The sequence below is a fragment of the Camelus dromedarius genome, chromosome 3, assembly GCF_036321535.1.
Source record: "Camelus dromedarius isolate mCamDro1 chromosome 3, mCamDro1.pat, whole genome shotgun sequence".
Taxonomy (NCBI): Eukaryota; Metazoa; Chordata; class Mammalia; order Artiodactyla; family Camelidae; genus Camelus; species Camelus dromedarius.
The window spans coordinates 75,266,992-75,284,397 of record NC_087438.1 but is presented as its reverse complement, the minus strand read 5'-3'; the positions used below and the strand labels follow the sequence as shown (position 1 = coordinate 75,284,397).

Sequence of the window (17,406 nt, the reverse complement as noted above, 5' to 3'; positions counted from 1 at the left end):
CCAGGTAAAATAAAGTAGGGAAATACGCTCCAGGGAGAGAGATTGTAAAAAGAAGACACAGATACATAAAGAAAAAAGGATGTCATTTTCAGGATACACAGACCATTCAATCCCACCAGAATCTACATAGCAAAGTGCTGGTCTAAGATGCCAGTATCTGGAGCTAGAAAGGGAGCTAGTTCTCAAGTCACACTGAGCAGTGGGGTGTCTTTAAGTCATTACAAACTGCTGAGACCTTATTACACAGGTTATGGGGATTGACTAGAGGGTGTAACGTGGTCAGATTCATTTCTGACAGACACTTCTAGTTGCCAAGTAGAGGAAGGATTTAAGGAGTCAAGACTCAAAGGAGGAAGACCAAGCAGACAGCTACAATAGCCCAGGTAGCAAAGGTGAAAACCTAAATTACAGGAGTGGCCGAAGTACAAAAAGAGGAACAAATCTGAGAAACAGGTAGGAATTCTTACCGATGGGATTTGGGGATTCCTTGTACAAGGCTGAATAAACCAGAAGGAAAAGTCTGTAATTCCTGGTTTCCAGTTAGGATGAGATAGATATGGTGGTGCCACTAACCAAGACTGAATACCTAAGGATGGGTGGTGGGAGGCGGTTTCGAGATGAAGGTGATAAATCTGGGATTAGACTTCTTGAATTTGAAGTGCCTGAGAAACATCTACATAGATTTACCCTGATGCTGCTAATTTAACTATCGAAGACTCAGGATCTACTTGTCCACTGGAAATATAAAAACTAGGTTTCCAGGTATGGGAGGCAGAAGAATTTCCCCACAATGATGTCCACATCCTCATCCCCAAACCTATGGCTATGTTACCTTACATGACAACAGAGACTCTGCAGTGTGATTAGATTAAGGGTCTTGGGATGGGGAGTTTCCCTGGATGAGCCAAGTGGGCCCAATATAATCACAAGGGTCCTTAGAAGAGAGAGACTGGAAAGTCCAAAAGAGAAGGTGGCCGTGTGACAACAGAAGCAGGAGGTTGGAATATGCAGAGGGGCCACAGGGCAAGCGACACAGGTGACCTAAGAAGATGAAACAGGCAAAGCAACCCTCTCCCCTCGGAGCCTCCAGAAGAAATCAGCCCTGCCAACACTTTGTCAGCCCGGGGAAACTGACTGTGGATTTCTGACTTCCAAAACTATACGGTAATAAACTTGTGGTTTTTAAAGGGACTAAGTTTGCGGTAATTCGTTAGAGCAGCAATAGGAAACGGATATAGCAGGCTACACTGTTCCTCCTGAAAATGACTGCTAAGCTCTGGTTTCATATCACAACGGACACCAAACACAGAAGAGAAAATCTTGAGCTCTGAAAAAGGGGACAGGGGTGTGGGTGGGCAAAGAACAGTGAGAATGGCTTGGGGTCCGTAGACCTGGGTCCAGGCAAAGGTAGCAGTGAAGTGGTCTAGACCCCAGACCCGCTCTCCCAGAGAGTACTTTCTCCCACTTCCCCATCTGCTGGCTACACGGTCTCAGGAGCCCAGATGTCCAATGCCCACGTGCAAGTGCCCACAGCTAACGACAAGGAGAAACACCCCAAACCTGTACTTCTTGAAAAGCAAGTGACTGACAGTCCCTTACACTGACCAAGGTGCTTATTCTTAATCTTTTAAAATTCTAATTATTTCCTGACCTTTAAATACCTTATACAGACACCATTCACTGAAGAAATGCACACACGCATAAGATTTTTTTCATATACCTTCCAAGGCCTCCCAGCTTAACACCTTTCTATTCCTAGAAATAGGCAAACATGCAACTGTTTTCCCATAAAAATCTCCCTAGAAATTACACAATAACAATCCTACTTATCTTCAGTGACCAGATACTGGAATTTATATTTGCAAGGGGAAAATTTTTTAAATGATGTTTTCTGGAAGCTTCCAGTTGATTAAACAGCAAATACACTCTCATTGAAGAAGAAAAAAAATCAACACCGAGGAACGGAAAGCTCTTTCATCTCAGCAATAAAAGTTAGGATTGTACTTGAATACAGTAGTGCGTAAATGCTACCTAAACCTCCTAACACATGGAAGTTTATTTCACCATCTTTCCCCACATTTAGGAGAAATAACTTAAAATTCATAGACAAAAACATTATGAATCGATCATCCCGTGGAGAGTCATTTGCCCAAGGACAAGATTCAAAAGGAAAGTGAACACGTGCACTGCACGGGTGACTGAATCCAGTGTCAAGATGCCCTTCATGGAACAGCAAGGTGGTAGCAGCACCTAAAGCTGCTGTTGTCAACTAAGTATTTGATTTCTGAAATACCTTACTAAATCCAAGAACTGCATCGAACACTACCAATAAGAGTTCTTAGTTTAGATGAGAAGTAGGCAATTATTAAGTAAATATTATATGTTAAAAAACATTACTTTGAGTAGAGAATTATGTTTGCTTATAATACTAATAGGCAAAGCAGTAAATCAAAAATGAAACTGTATCTCAAGAGAATATTTTTGCTATTTCTATTTTTAACTCAAACGTGACTTGGTAGATGGTAGTCAGTTTTTCAGATGTTAATAGAGATAATAACAATGACAATAATACCAAACAGCTAGTACTTGATGAGTCTTTAGAACGGTGCCTAGTATACAGTATGTGTTTTACTTGAATTAATTCCTCTTGGTTTCACAGCCAACTTACGAAGTCTGAAAATTATGCCCATCTTATAATGTGAGATTGGTTTGTTATCCTGCTCACATTTCACAGCCATTTAAGTGGTAGAGCCAGGATTCAACCTCAGTCAGTCTCCGACGCATCTTGGAGGCAGGGAAGGTGCCCCTGCTCTTCTCTGGTGGGCACAGAACTCAGCGTGTACGTGCTGGAAGCACCGATGCTCTACCTGCAGCACTCAGAGTCGCACCCGAGTTCCATCCTCGCAAGGCTCTCCGAACGCTGCTTCAGCGAGCCCTTACCTCTACTCTAGCAAACCGCCTTCGCTCCGAAAGTCCCGACCAACCACCTACAGCAGCAGGACGGGGGTACAGAGATCTTCTATGTGGTGACCAAGCTGACGCTAGTTCTCTCAGCTGCTCTGATGACAATACAAGCAGATCTTTCAGCGACTGCCTACTTTTTATAAGGGGTCGCGGGAAAGGAACTGCTATATAACTGGTCTTCATTTTGTAATACTGGTGATATTTTGGAAAATAGTTTCCTTACCCTATGTTGCAGATATTGGGCAAAGTTGGGTTTTTTTTCTGGAGTTGAGCTTTCTACCCCCAAACTTCCTTTCCCAGTGTTTATCCAAATGAATGCTTGATAAATGATTTGTGTTTTAACAGACAAGAAAACTAAATGTCAACTGGATGTAACCCTGGGGGATCACCTACTTCAACTCCTCTCTCCCAAGACATATAGCCAATAGAACCAACATTTCAAAAAAAAAAAAAAAAAAAAAAGCTGGTTAGCAACAGAAAAGGGACTAGAATGAGCCCTCCGACTCTCAGTTCACAGCTCCCTTCACAATACTGTGTTCTCTCCAGGCATCTTACAGTGAGATCTGCCCAAAGCTCAATGGTATGGAAACAAAAGAGTTGGTATCACAAGTGTTATTAGAATTTACAGCTGCAAATGCAACTCAGTACTATAAATTGAAGTGTTAACTCCTCAAAAGTACAACTACATATTTCAGGCTTTCCCACACTGAGAAAAGCATTACTAAAAGCATAAATGAAACCATAATCAAAGTAGAATCCACATGCAATTTAATTAAGTTTTATAAACTGAATATGCTTGGAAAATCTTACAACTATTTCCAGTGCATAACGGAAAACAGCAAGTTAATAAAAAGGATAAATATTCCTTTCCAACTCTTCTAAAACTTTTGATACTAAAGCAATAAAAAGAAACAGACACAAAAATTGTACATAATTTGGCTGACCCCAAGAGTCTTGTCACCAATTAAGCTGCCTTCCCTCCGAGAGTTTTGCCTAAAACAAAAATACCATCTGTTTTACCTAAAACATTAAGATGTTCTATTTTCTTGTCAGTTCAGAAATCACATCTGTAGCTATTTTCTGAAAAGACAGTGAAAGACATATTTATGGGTGACTGCGTAAGGAATGATGTTCAATCAAAATGTAATTTTCATCTACTAGAAGGAAATTTCATTTTTCCCATGACTGTAACACCATAACTTTAGAGGAACACATAGTACATAAACAGGCTGATTTTCACAAATAAAGAGATCTTAAGAAGTTAGTGCAGCAATATAAGATTGTTTTGTTGCTAAAGACAAAAATGGCAAATACGCTTGTATTCACCTTATATATCTTTGTCAACAAGTGAAATCTATCTTGTATAAGGTTTTCAGGTGAAGAGAAAACAACGACTTTTTATTTGTGCAGCATCTCGTCATGCTCATGAGCCATGTAAGAGTTGAAAATATGAAAACAGCAAAGCACAAACCACTCAATTTTCAAAACACTTCAGACACAATATTGGTTCTGGGAAAGACACTCTACAATCCAATGAACTGACCGAAGAAAATACAAAACACTAGAAAAAACATCACTCACAGTGAAGGCGAATATGATGTCACAAGGGATAAAGAACACGTTTCGAAGGAAAACACACAAGCCATCCAACTACCTAAAGAACTTGGAGTATATCTTAAGTACCTATCAAATAACAAAAATCTAAAACCCAAGTATGTTTTAGCTTGAAAATTAACCCAATTTCACATTTAACTTTCTTGCCTAAAAAATAAAATAAAGCTACTCTCTAAATAAGGATGAAATAAATAAGTCCAAAGTTTCTATTTAAAATTTTTCTTTTACCACAAAGTTGTGAAGTGTTCTGAAGTCCAAGATGGGCTTGAAGCCCTCCCTGACTTTTTCAGGATCAGGATACCTTCACTAAAATCCTTTTCCTTGTTCCTCTTGTAGTGCACGGTTTATTAATCTGCATTTAGAAGGAAAAAAAATCCGGTTCAGAAGAATGGAAGACTTGAAATAATGCCACATCACTTCAGTCTGCGCTCTGAACTGCTCTGAGTTAATTAGCTTTGAGTTAGCAATTTCAGAAGACATGATGGACACTGGGAGGAAAAGAAGAGAGAGGACAGAGGACTAAATGTGCACAAAACTAGAAAAAATAAACTAAGGAATTGATCTCATATAATCATTTATTCTCCCCACCCCAATACAAATCACTTAAATAAGTCACTCATATTCTAGATATTTAATTTACTTTAACCCTTTCACACAGTGCATTACATAACTCCAACAATAACAGAACAGAATCATTTAAAATTTGCATTATCTGACAGATAGACCAAAACTTATGCCAGCTCTTCTTTGACACTATTTCACCTCCTTTCCAAAATTTTTGTTAGATTCTACAGTTACATATTTCCAAATATTTTAACTGGAAATTATTATAGTCCTTCCTAGACTATAGGTGGTAGTCCCCATAATTCTGCCTTCATATTGTAAGGTATCAAAATAACATCATAATCCTACATATAGAGGCACATATTCCTTCCCATCTTCTGCACTTTCCTGATTCCATATGGTCCTTGATGGAGTACTTGTAAGATATCATAAGCAATGAGCAAAATCACTCCAATTTCATTAGACAAACCACACAAATAAAACACCCAGTGTAAACTTAATTCACTATGTATAATAATCTGGCAACAATCAACTAGAACCATATAGCTAGTTAATAAAGTCTGATTTAAAGTATAAACAATAAAAAGGCAATTAAAACATAGACAAACCAGGCAATTTAGCAGGTGTTCACTGAACACATAACTACTTTGCCATTGCTTTTAAAGAAATAAAATTTTAAGCCATCATTTAAAATGCAGTCTGTTTAACCACTTTCACAAAGAAAACCTAAGTCTAAGAAATCTAAAATAATTTTGTAACTAGAACAAAAATCACAGCAGATTAATTATAAGGGCCTGGTAAGAACTTGAACTGTTCAAGCTCATATAAAAAAGAAGAACTTAGGATACCATGCCCTGAAAGCACTAAGGAGACAAACCCCACATTATAAATCACTTAAAAATCAATATGTGATATTGATAGTAGCCTCCTGATAAGCATTTTCTTCAAACTTCTAAACAGCAGTAAAAACATGTATGTAATAATGTATGATTTTATTATTTAAATTGGTCTATCATAAATTTTACACTGTCTAATAAAGAATTATAAAAATTATTATTTCAGGAGGTATAAGAATGGAATAAGAAATTTTTTTTTGAATCGTGATAATGAGGAAGCTTGGAGTATAATCAAGAAGCTAGAGCACTCAATAGAGTCAGGGAAGGTTTCCTGTGAAGGCGAAAAGTCAACACCTAAAAACTTCTGTGGTTACGGAACGTGGTACAGAAATGTGGAGAGTCAGCACCACTCAACTTGCAGAGACTTCTTGAGAGACATTCTCCAACAGACTTTTCAAACGAGTGGGAATGAGGACAGAGAGGATGAGTTCAGGCACTCAGGCATGCTGGTAATAATCCAGCGCCATCTGGAAGAGTCATGATGGTTTCTGCTGTACTGTGTCTTTATTGGGGAACTTGCTAAATACGTTAAACAATTTCATAATTCTTCCAAACCACTACTCTACAGGTCTTCAAGATTTTTCAAAACTCATTTGGAGGCAAAACCTAAACTGAACTGACATGAAGCTATATATAATTATTTATTCCCCTTGAGCTGAATATTGAGAAATTTTAAAATATTTGATGAGTCCTGCCTCACAATCTGAAGTATTAGGTAATATGCCACATATGCGTATTACGTTCGTTCCTAAAATTTAAAAAATTCTGAAGATTTCACAAAAGATTAAGGACTTGTATTTAGAGGATATACAGCACTCTGAGTCACAGACTACCTACAGAAGATACCTTACCTGTGCAGATTCTGAGCAAGAAAAAACCAAGAAATCAAAGAGGAAAGAAAATGTGTACACATCCCAGCACAGTGCTACACAGGGCAGGAACGCAAAGTATGTCTGGCACTGAATGGCTGATCAAACCAAGGAGAAAGTATATAACATGGTCTTTAGCAGGTCACTAAGGAATAGTAAATGTTTAAGAATACTATATTTTCTTAATATGTGAAAACCTCAAATTCCAAAAGGACATATAGCCTCCTATTTTAGGAGATGTTACTCTCTCTCTCCCAGTTCTTAATTTTGTAATACCCATTATGTTTTGGCACTGGAAGAAACAAAATCTGTTTCTTTAATAGTTCTAAGTGTTTGATATGGTTTTTCTATGTTTAATAGTTGTAATAGTTTCTCATTTTAATAATTGTTAAGTGTTTGATATGATTTTTGATATGAAAGTTCGAGGACAAGTTTTTAAGAAGCTTCTAGTACCCAGAACTGATTTATTCAACACAGATCTGTTTCTACAGTATACAGAATGTAACTCCAGTCTGAGCTTAAGGTGTCAGGAAAAAGTAGCCAATGATCAGATTATATGGTAGGTGACCTGGGATTTAGTTAATGACTTAATGAGAGTAGATGCTGCTAGCTGCTTACCCAATAGCCATTCTTATTTTACTTTATAGAAAGAAACCCAAGTTTATTAGGGATGACAACAATCTTAGCTTTAAAAAAAAAAAAAAAAAGCAAAGCAAACAAAAAACCTTGATTCCCCATGCTTGGGGTGGCCATGTGACATAGTTCTGGTCAATGAAATGTAACTAGAATTCAGTAAGTAGAGCTTCCTGGAAAGTTATTATATCACCAATTAAATAAAAATCAGCAGACTCAACTGGCACAACTTCTGTCCTTTGCTCCCTCTGCATTCCTGGCTGGAACACAGATGCAATGCCTGGAGAAGCAGGTACAGTCTTGAGACCATGAAGACAACAGCCACAGGCTAAGGATGGCAGAGCTGAAAGGTAAAAGGGGCCTGGTCCTTTAATGACCCCATGAGACCTATCATGAGTTCTGGACTACCTACATCAAAACTTGTACATAAGAAAAATTAACTGCTTTCTTGCAAATTTAAGAGGTTTTTGTTATAGGCATTTGAATGCAATCCGAAGTAAAACACTAAACACACAAGAGATAATACTGGGTAACATAGGGAAGCCAACAAGTGACCAAAATTTAATCTTAAAAGAAGAGAACACTGAATGTAAGATGAATCTCCTAAAGTAAAAATTTTCCCATAAAGATTCATCACCATAGACATGCTTTTCCTTAAAGGGTTGTTTATTTTTAAACAAGTCCTTAACTGCCTATCAAATATTACACATAACTTCTTTCTCCTAAGTGTCACCCTCTCCATTTCAATTTTTAGTTAACAATTTGGCAAACAACTCCTATGTGCCAAGCACTTCTTCCTTATTTGACTCAATAACAACTTTAATTCAGACAAGTCATCTTCCTATTCTCCATGGGACTTGGAAGGCAGGTCTTACTAAAAATGCTAAAACTTCAAAATTTACCAATTCTATGCTATTTTTATTACAAGAAGAATGCTAATTTGGCATGTTTAAAAAATTTATTAGAACTTTATGAACATAGAATATTTCACCAATTCATTGATGGTTATTGGTGATGAAAATTGAAGTCTTTTAAAATACTTGTTCACATGATAAAGCCAAGAGACATATCCTTGCCCACAGTTCTCTTCATCTCTATATATGATTATTTCTGCAGGACAGATTTCTTCCAGTGTAATGCCCAATTCAAATACTCCTGGCACGTATTACTAGGTCACTTTTCTGAAAGATTGCTAGGTGCCATGTTTGAATGATGAATGAGTCAGCCCATGACTTCACGAGGTTTATAGCAAGTCTCTTTAGAGAAATATTACACATGTGGTAAGTGAGACAATAGTGAGTCAAGACATAGCCCCATGAGAGCATATAAGACTCAAGGATATCAGGGACAGATTCCAGAGGATGAAATACCCAAGCTGAGTCCTAATAGACAACCAGGAATTAATCAGGCAAGTTGTGTGTGTGTATGTGTGCCTCTGTGTGTTTGGAGGTGAGGCAGGAGGTTTTTGTTTTGTTTTGTTTTTCAGGCAGCAAAGGTCTACAAGGAAGAGAGAATACAGCAAGTCAAAGAACTGACAGCTGTTGAAGGGCTGGAGTGCATGGTATTGGCTAGGGTGATGAGTGTAATGCAAGAGAAACTAAAATGCAGACACATAAGCCCTGTTAAAGACTCTGGGAGTTTTTCCTTAGGGCAATGGAGAAAAGAAGGGTCTTGAGCAGGGGAGTTACAACATCATTGCTCATATTTGTCACATGCCTCCTAAGTGCTAGATCCCATAATTAAGTTCACATGCATAATCTTACTTAATTCCTCCTACAAATGTATGAGGCAGGGACATCTGTCACAGGGTTGTCATAACCATGCAGGGGAAAGAGAGCAGCAGCCTGAAGTAGCATAGTGGCCCTGAGGAAAGTGGACAAAATTGAGATACATTTAAGAAATAGAATGAAAAGACTTGGTGTTTGTTTGGAGAAGAGACAACAATGATCAGGGTAATCCTATAATTTATTGTCCAAATAAATATCTTTTTGAGAGTGAAAGGGAACACTAATAAAAAACTAGAATGTATGATCACTCTGAAGCTGAGATACAGCTTTCTGGCCTGGGAACTGGATAACGATGCTAAAATTTTACAAAAAGAGCTTGAGACCACGAACAGGTTCAGGGAGGGTGGAGCTCAATTTTAAACACATTGAGATGAAGGCGTGAGTGGCCCTTCTCAGTGGAGCTACCCACATGGCCTGTGGGCATGTGTCAGCTCCAGGGACTTCTCAGCAGGGATGTCCATTTGGAGAGTTAATAGTACACTGACAATAAATGAAGCCAACGAGAAGGAAATATCACTCTCACCAGCAACTTCTATCTTTTAAACCTTCCTGAGGCAAAACAACTATTTTTTAAGATTTCCTATCTGCTCCTGTCTCTTTACCTCTTTCAGATGTTAACATAACCTGAACTACAGGTCAACACTACCATTAGTAAACTATCTTTACTTTACAAAAGTTCTACCAAAACTAGATGGAAATTTCTACTTCTAGTTTGGCAATCAAATCTGCAAAAACAATTTAGATTTCCACTAGAGCTAGTTATTTCCAAAGCCTTCTTAATTTTGATTCATTTATCAGTAAAGTGAATTGACTTTATCAAGAACATTTTAAAAACTTCCTTTTAAAAAGAAGAAAAGAGTGCCTGTGGTATGCTTTGTAAGTGTTTTCATATTTGAAACTGTCTTTTTGTTGTCTTCACCTATGAAAGATAACTTTGAGCATAAAATGATTTCTAAACTCCATAGTCTTCTTGTTACAGGGAAGAAAACCTAAGTCAGTCTAGCTTTTGTTCCACATTACACAATATCTGTCTTTCTGCCTGGGAACTTTGACCAGATGTCCTTTTCCTTTTAATTGAAGTAAGTTACCAAGATGTACTAAGGTGACTCTTTTCATTTATATTACCGACAACTTAGCCCCTTTCATCTATAAAGCAAGGCCTTCTCAGCTCAGAAAACTTTCCATTGTATCTTTGATCATTGCTTCTGCTCCATTTTTTGACTAAAGAAAATCTATAATTCTTTTGTTGAAATCTTATCTGCTATACCTATCATCTTCTTTCTCACTGTTTCCACTCGTCTCTCTTTTCTCTGCATTCTTGAAAAGCATCTCCCTTTTTTCATGTCACTGATATGCTCTTTCATAATGGCAGCTCCACTCTGCAGTATCACGAATGGATGCTGTTATTGTCCCCTAATAATCTTTCCTTATTTCACACCTCCCCCTTTCCACAGCATCTTGCCATCTTTTCATTACAACTTTCCACTTTGGTTTCATATTTCTTTGAGATAACGACTCAAACGTTTTGAGAATTCCACAGAGTTAAAAAAATTTTTTTTTCTGGTCTCTGTAATAATTTATTTTAAGAAATAAGTTGTTCTTCTTAGTCTTTTCAAAGCCTGGGTGTTGGGGGTGGAAGTGGGGCTAGACGTTATAGAAAGGCAAAGGAATCAGTCTCTATACCGCTTTTAGAGACCTGTATACTGTTTTTATTTCTAATTGTTTCTCATTGGTCAGTGAGTAATTAACTGCATTTTTTAGTCTAGTTCGATCGGCTTTGCAGTTTGTGGGTACCTTCGACTGCATTTTAGGTTTTGATGCTCCTCTCATTGTTCATCATCTTCTGTTTTCATGAGTTTTAATAAGAAATTGAGAGAGTCAGTCTCTGGGTTCCTAGTCAGCCAGCATATAAAATCACAGTGTCAACATTAAAAAAAATTATAAATATATATATAATAAATACATAAAAATATAAAATATATATTGTAAATATATAAAATATAAATATATTATAAATGTAAATATTAACATATATAAATATATATAAATTTAAATGTATATAAATATTATATATATGTAATAGGTGTTATTTCATCTAAGTCAATGTGGGGTTGAAATTTCAGGAATTAATACTCATCACTCCTGACATAATAAAACAAATAGAAATATTAAGGGTGGGGAGACCAGTGTGGGAAAAGTGGAGCCTTTCCTCCTATTCTCTCTCCCAAAGACCTTTGTATTTCCCTGAAAAAAACAGGCAAAAAGCAAGCCTGTGAATGACTAACTTAGACCAGCAAACTCCAGATAAGATTATTTTATGTTGCCAGCCAGACATGACTGTTTCAAAACTAGTTCCAACCACTAGGCAAAGATCTTTTAACATAAAATTGACTAATGTATCATGTGGAAGCTATCTCCTATTTCCTAAGAAATTTTTGATTGTTTAAATAATGTCCTATATACCACTCAGTCTTTTGGGTAAAACACTCTCCCTAAAAATATCCCAGATTACAAACAGGCTGACACGTTTTCTGGATAATCAGAGAACTATTCACTCCATACGTTGAAAGAGTCAAAGTTAACAAAACACAATTCACTGGGAATGTAGATGAAAATACACAAACGCCTCTAACAAGCAATTAATACTTAAGTAGAAAAGCATCTCAGAGGAGAGTTTAGGAACTTATCTTTCAAGTCCAGTAATGAGCATTAGTCCATAAATGGACTATACTATTAACACCCAGATAGACCTAGACTAGAATAGCTCAGTTATTTTTAGGAGTCTCTAGTACTGTCAGTTAAGAACTCTCCCATTAAAAGAGAAGTTATAAACCAGCTTTCAAAGGAAGAAACATTTGGGCTGCTCTCCAAATAATAGAACCTTTGGAAGGTTCAGTATCAAATCCTAGTCAAATCATGTATTCTTTTATCAGCTTGAATATCCTTTGGATAATTTTAAAATGCAGCCCACTATTTTCAAGAAAGAAAACCCTCAGTCTTCTTCCTTATATATATTTATTTTTTTGCTAACTATTGTGAAGACATTTCTATACTAGTTTCTAGTCCATGACAAGACTTGAGCTTAAACCATTATAATCCATGAGCAACAAACACAGTTCTTCCACTAATTATCACTGCTAACACTCTTCCACCTCCCCCAAAGAAAAACAGTCAATATTCCAAACAATAAAAATCAGGCTGTAAACTTGGTTTCTTCACTTAAAACTTACGTTTAAACAACTGGTAAAGCTATTACATCCTTTCTTAGATACATTATGACTTAGTATAAAAACAGCCTGATGACATAGTGACCAATAAGAAAATGATCTAAAGCCTTGAATCCTATTACATTAGTAGATAATTACTACCAGAAAAACTGTTTCTCATAACAATATTAAAAATACAAAATGTAGAATAAGAGGAATACTCCATGTTAACAACAAAAAAGTATTTGGGAATATCTTTCGAACTCACTCATTCTGAAGAGCCCCCAAGAATGAAATCCCAGTAAAGTTAATTCTATGAGACTGCAATGATGCTGAGATGCAACCCCAAATTTTTCAAGACTCATGGTATGAAACTATAAAATCTCAAATGAGCAGTTGTCCAAATGCTGAGCAAATTCAAAGCTCTACTGAATCACTGTTTATTTTTATTTATATTAGTATTTAGTGGATTGAGAATCCTTCTGGAATCCAATTTTCAAATATTAGGTGAAAGAACTAACTGGGGAGAATATATACCAGGATACCATGTTTTCACATAGAATGTGAATCACATTCTACGCATAGCTGGTGTCTAAAGCTTAATATTCTCTTCAATCAGTAATTAAATGTATTTCAACAAATCTTTATTGAATTCCTACTATGTTGAATATCATACCACAGGCACAGTGGTAGAAATTAATGAAAGAAATAGTTTCTACCCTCAAGGAGTTTACAATTTATCGTGATTAACTTCAAATAATTATGCTGGCAGAAGTAAGCCAACACTAATTCTCAGCCATATAACTGAGCCATGTTGGACCTGATTCAGATGGAAAATTGGGGCCAGTATCACAGTGGGATAAGACTTTGGGTATCTTGGGAGGAGGGTGAGTTTATTTCCCTTTGCACATGAAAGGCATGTGAATTGTGGTGGCCAGTGGTGAACTGTGGGTAGGCAGTCTCCAAAGGTATCTGCCTTTGCTTCCTGCATATGCTCCTCACATCAATAATTCCTCTCCCTTATATCCTGGCTGACCTTAGTGACTTGCTTGACTAACAGAATGTACTGGAAGTGACCTTCTAGGACATCCAAGTCTAGGTCCTAAGAAGCCTTGCCATTTCCTGCTTTGAGTAATTCCTCGGGTAACTACATAAATTATAGTTAGTAAATTAAGGGCACAGAGAAAGGCCTCAGGGCAAGAATCCACTGCATTGTTCAAGCAATATCTAAAGTATGGCTTAAAACCAAAAGTAAAAGGAAGAGAGGAAAGAGTGGATGTCAGAGGTGAGTAAAGGTAAAGCCCGAGACTCTCTAACTGATGACACTTAACAAGTAAGAAAAGACAGCAGTCAAAATGGATTCTAGGGTTTCAGAACTTCGACAGCTAAAAAGAGAACAACACTCTCAATCAAGATTAGAATCCAAAAGAAAAGCAAGTATGGAGAAAACGAGAGGAAATTAAATTAGAGGGGCAGAGAGGCCACTTAACAAGTGAATAGCAGTAGGGCTATCCAGTGCCTTTTCTGGAATTCTGTCCCTTTCATATCTGGCTGATACCCTGAAATCACCCAAGCCTAGAAAACACTGACATCCTTTGTGTCTCCATATGGTTAATGGTTTCTTTTCAAGTTAATTCCTTCTTTTTCTGGCCAAAAGGAAGACATGTAGGATTCCTGACCAATAAATACCTTGCTAAAAATCAAAAGCACTTACAGGTAAATCTGTCATAGTGGTTTGAATAAATCACTCTCAAACTAAAAAATTTACTACTTGAAAAATTAAATTTTCAGATTTACAGAAGCCATCTCAATGTAATTTTGATTACATACTTGGTGGCATTTCGAATTATCCCCCTTTAAAAAAAAGTTCCTTTATACATTGTCAAACCACATGGCTTGCAGATCTGTGCTGTGGCAACATTTAATCCTGTGCTGCCTGAATAGATAGAATACGGAAAGAAGTCTGAAATCCCTTTCCCTGTCTCAGGCTTTCACCTTCAATCTTCAGAGTCCTCTAAGCCCCTAATCCTGTAAGACTTTGTATCAAGCGTCCTTATAGTTGGTTTCCTTAGGCAATTGTGAATGTAGAGAGAAACAGAAACATCCTTGTACATTTAAGGATTATTTAAGCCTAGACAATTATGATTTGTTCAAGATGCCCTAAACTTTTAATTCTTAATTATACCTGCTCTCTGTACAAAGACTATGAATGCATACACTATACAGCTCACGTAACCTTAGCACGTTGACATGTACTGTTACTTTCAGCCGGTTATGGACTACTTTTTAAATACTCACAAACTAAATCATGGTAGGTTCTAGCTATAACTAATAGCATGATCAAATTCATTTACAAGTATTATTTAAACTATATGGGTTTAGACCAGTGTTCCTCAACCTTTTTTCATTATAACCTCCTTCAAGTCTAATCACCCCTCCACACAATTTTAATACTACACATAAAACGTGTATCTGTTATGTACTATTATGTACTGTATCTGTGCTTTGCACATTAAAAAAAATAAGTTTTTTTCAAACCTCCACCCACAGGAACCAATTTTTAATCCTCCTGGAGAAGACATCTCTCTACTGAGGATAGAGGTTTCGTTTAGATTAATAATATGTTGTTCAAATAAGAATTACACTTATATTCAAAGTAAAGCTAAGCCTTAGAGCATCACAGAAGACTCACAAAGAATAGAAGACTGAGTCATGGCCATTCTTTTGAAACTGCCAATTTAAACACTGAGAAGTACAGGTGATTATTTAACTTGCAGTACCTACAAAATAAAACTATCAAATTCTTCCATTTTAAAGCCCATCACCCAGTCTTCCAATCTTCACTGATTTTACTGAAAGATCAATAACTCAGATAATTTGCGGTTAACAAATAAAATATAGACTTTAAAAACCAAAAACGTAAGTAGTTTTATTCATGAGGCTCTAAAGTACAAAGAAGACGATAAAGATAAAAATAGGAATCTGACAATCATAAGCATTCCCAATTCACCTAACTATGGAAACAGCAGCAATGACAAGTGGTAGAAAAGAACTGTGAAGATATAATATTACAATGAAGAACACGATTTAAATACAAACCATTTAAAAAGAAATATCAAAAAGCAATTGTTTTACTAACAGACTCAAAAATTCCATCTATGTCTAAATTATCAAAATTCTTCAATATTGAAGCTCAAAAATAATTTGTCCTTAATTAATAGACCTCTATCTTCTAACTTTCTTCCTCCAGCATACGTAAGGCGAATTATCACTTACTGCTGGACAAGGCAAGGACAGCGTATCTTTTCCTTTGACTCACTAGGGCCCCATCCCCACCGCATCCCGCCCACCCTAACATGTACCCACAGGAGACTCATGGGGTGGAGGCAGAGCAAGAATTACTTATAGCAAGCTTAAGTCATTCCAACAGTCAGCAAAAAAAGAAGATCCTCCCCCACCAAAATAGAAAAAGAAAAAAAATAGATAAGAAGATTACTTCTAAAGCCGAATAGATTTACTGACACCACAGTTTCTTAGGGACACAATATATAAAGAACAGCCATATAACCCAAAATGCATTGAAACATTACTTATTTTAAGAAAAAGAGAATGTTTTGTAACTTTATAACTGATTTTTTTTTCAGTATCATTATTCTTTCATCCTAAATATGGCCTGGCAATATGCAAGCTTTTAAGACTTAAACCTTAAGACTTAAACTTTCTTTTCAAATTAATCCCTTCTTTTTTTCTAGCCACAAGAGAGGTAGAGTTTCTTTAGTATCACTTTAGTGATACTTCAGTATTATTAAAATATACTTAACTTCTTGTTCTAAGGTGTAAGCTCTACATGCTTTAAGTCTCTACTTACTGAAGAAGTTTAGTCAGGATTACACTTTACAATTACTCTTCTATCCTACAACTTGCAAGAGGTGATGCATTTCTTTGTAAGTCAGAGGCAGCCATCAATTAAATGCCCCATTTCTAGGTCAATTGAACATGTTTCCCATCTACTTTAACGTAAATCAACAGTGTGAAAATGAGGCAGTTTGACAAGCACAGTGACAATTACTGTAAGAACCCTTATCTCCTAATAGTAATTAAGTTTCTGCTTTCATTTAAAAATGTAGGATCATAGATTAATGAAACCAAGGTAAGTAAACAAAAAGTTAATCAAGAAAGAGCATACTTTAAAAAAAATCAATATTATACATACAAGGTAATTTTTATAATAATACATATTTACCATCTCATATGAAGTATCTGTTAGAAATACTGTTATAATAGTTTATTTAGCTATCAATGCATCAAGCACTGTGTTAGCTATTAGCACTGAACATGACACAGTCCTGGGAGAAAATCCATTTCTTCAAACCAATTTTTTAAATTAGTAAGTTGATTAAATGAAATACTACCTTAAAATATATGCTGGGTCCAGAATAAAATCATAAAAATCAAAAAAGTCAAGTCAGAAAGGTAATCAAAGTTTAGGAGAAATTATGTATTTACCTTGGCTCTGCACTCAGACTTATCACATTTTTCTGTGGCAGAGAACTTTGTGCTCTTTGTTTCAAATCCTGTAAAAATGAACAGAAATTTTTATTTTACTTTTAAAACTTTAAGTTTCAGAATTAGCTATGTAATAATACCTTGAAGAAACCATGAAAAGTATACAATAGGAAAAAAAAAAAAAATCCTCCTTCCAGCTACATGAAGTCTACCAAAGGTCAACATAAAGTCCTTCAAAGTTCAAAGTTCAACACAACATCTTGTGTATGTGCATGTATTAAGTATTTTGATTTCAAGTATATCGTATAATACAGGGACTAGAGTCCATAATGGGTAGTTCCATCTAGGAACCAAATAAATCAGAGTT

The 17,406-nt window shown here is 36.2% G+C and overlaps 1 protein-coding gene across 1 annotated transcript in view; it reads right to left on the bottom strand.

Moving 5' to 3' along the window:
• The window catches only part of MAN2A1 (mannosidase alpha class 2A member 1), a 152,532-nt gene that overhangs the window by 52,379 nt on the left and 82,747 nt on the right, over positions 1–17,406 (bottom strand). Inside the window, exon 12 of the mRNA XM_010987526.3 lies at positions 17,040–17,107. Within this exon, the coding sequence (XP_010985828.1) occupies positions 17,040–17,107 (68 nt within the window). The remainder of the gene's footprint in view (positions 1–17,039; positions 17,108–17,406) is intronic.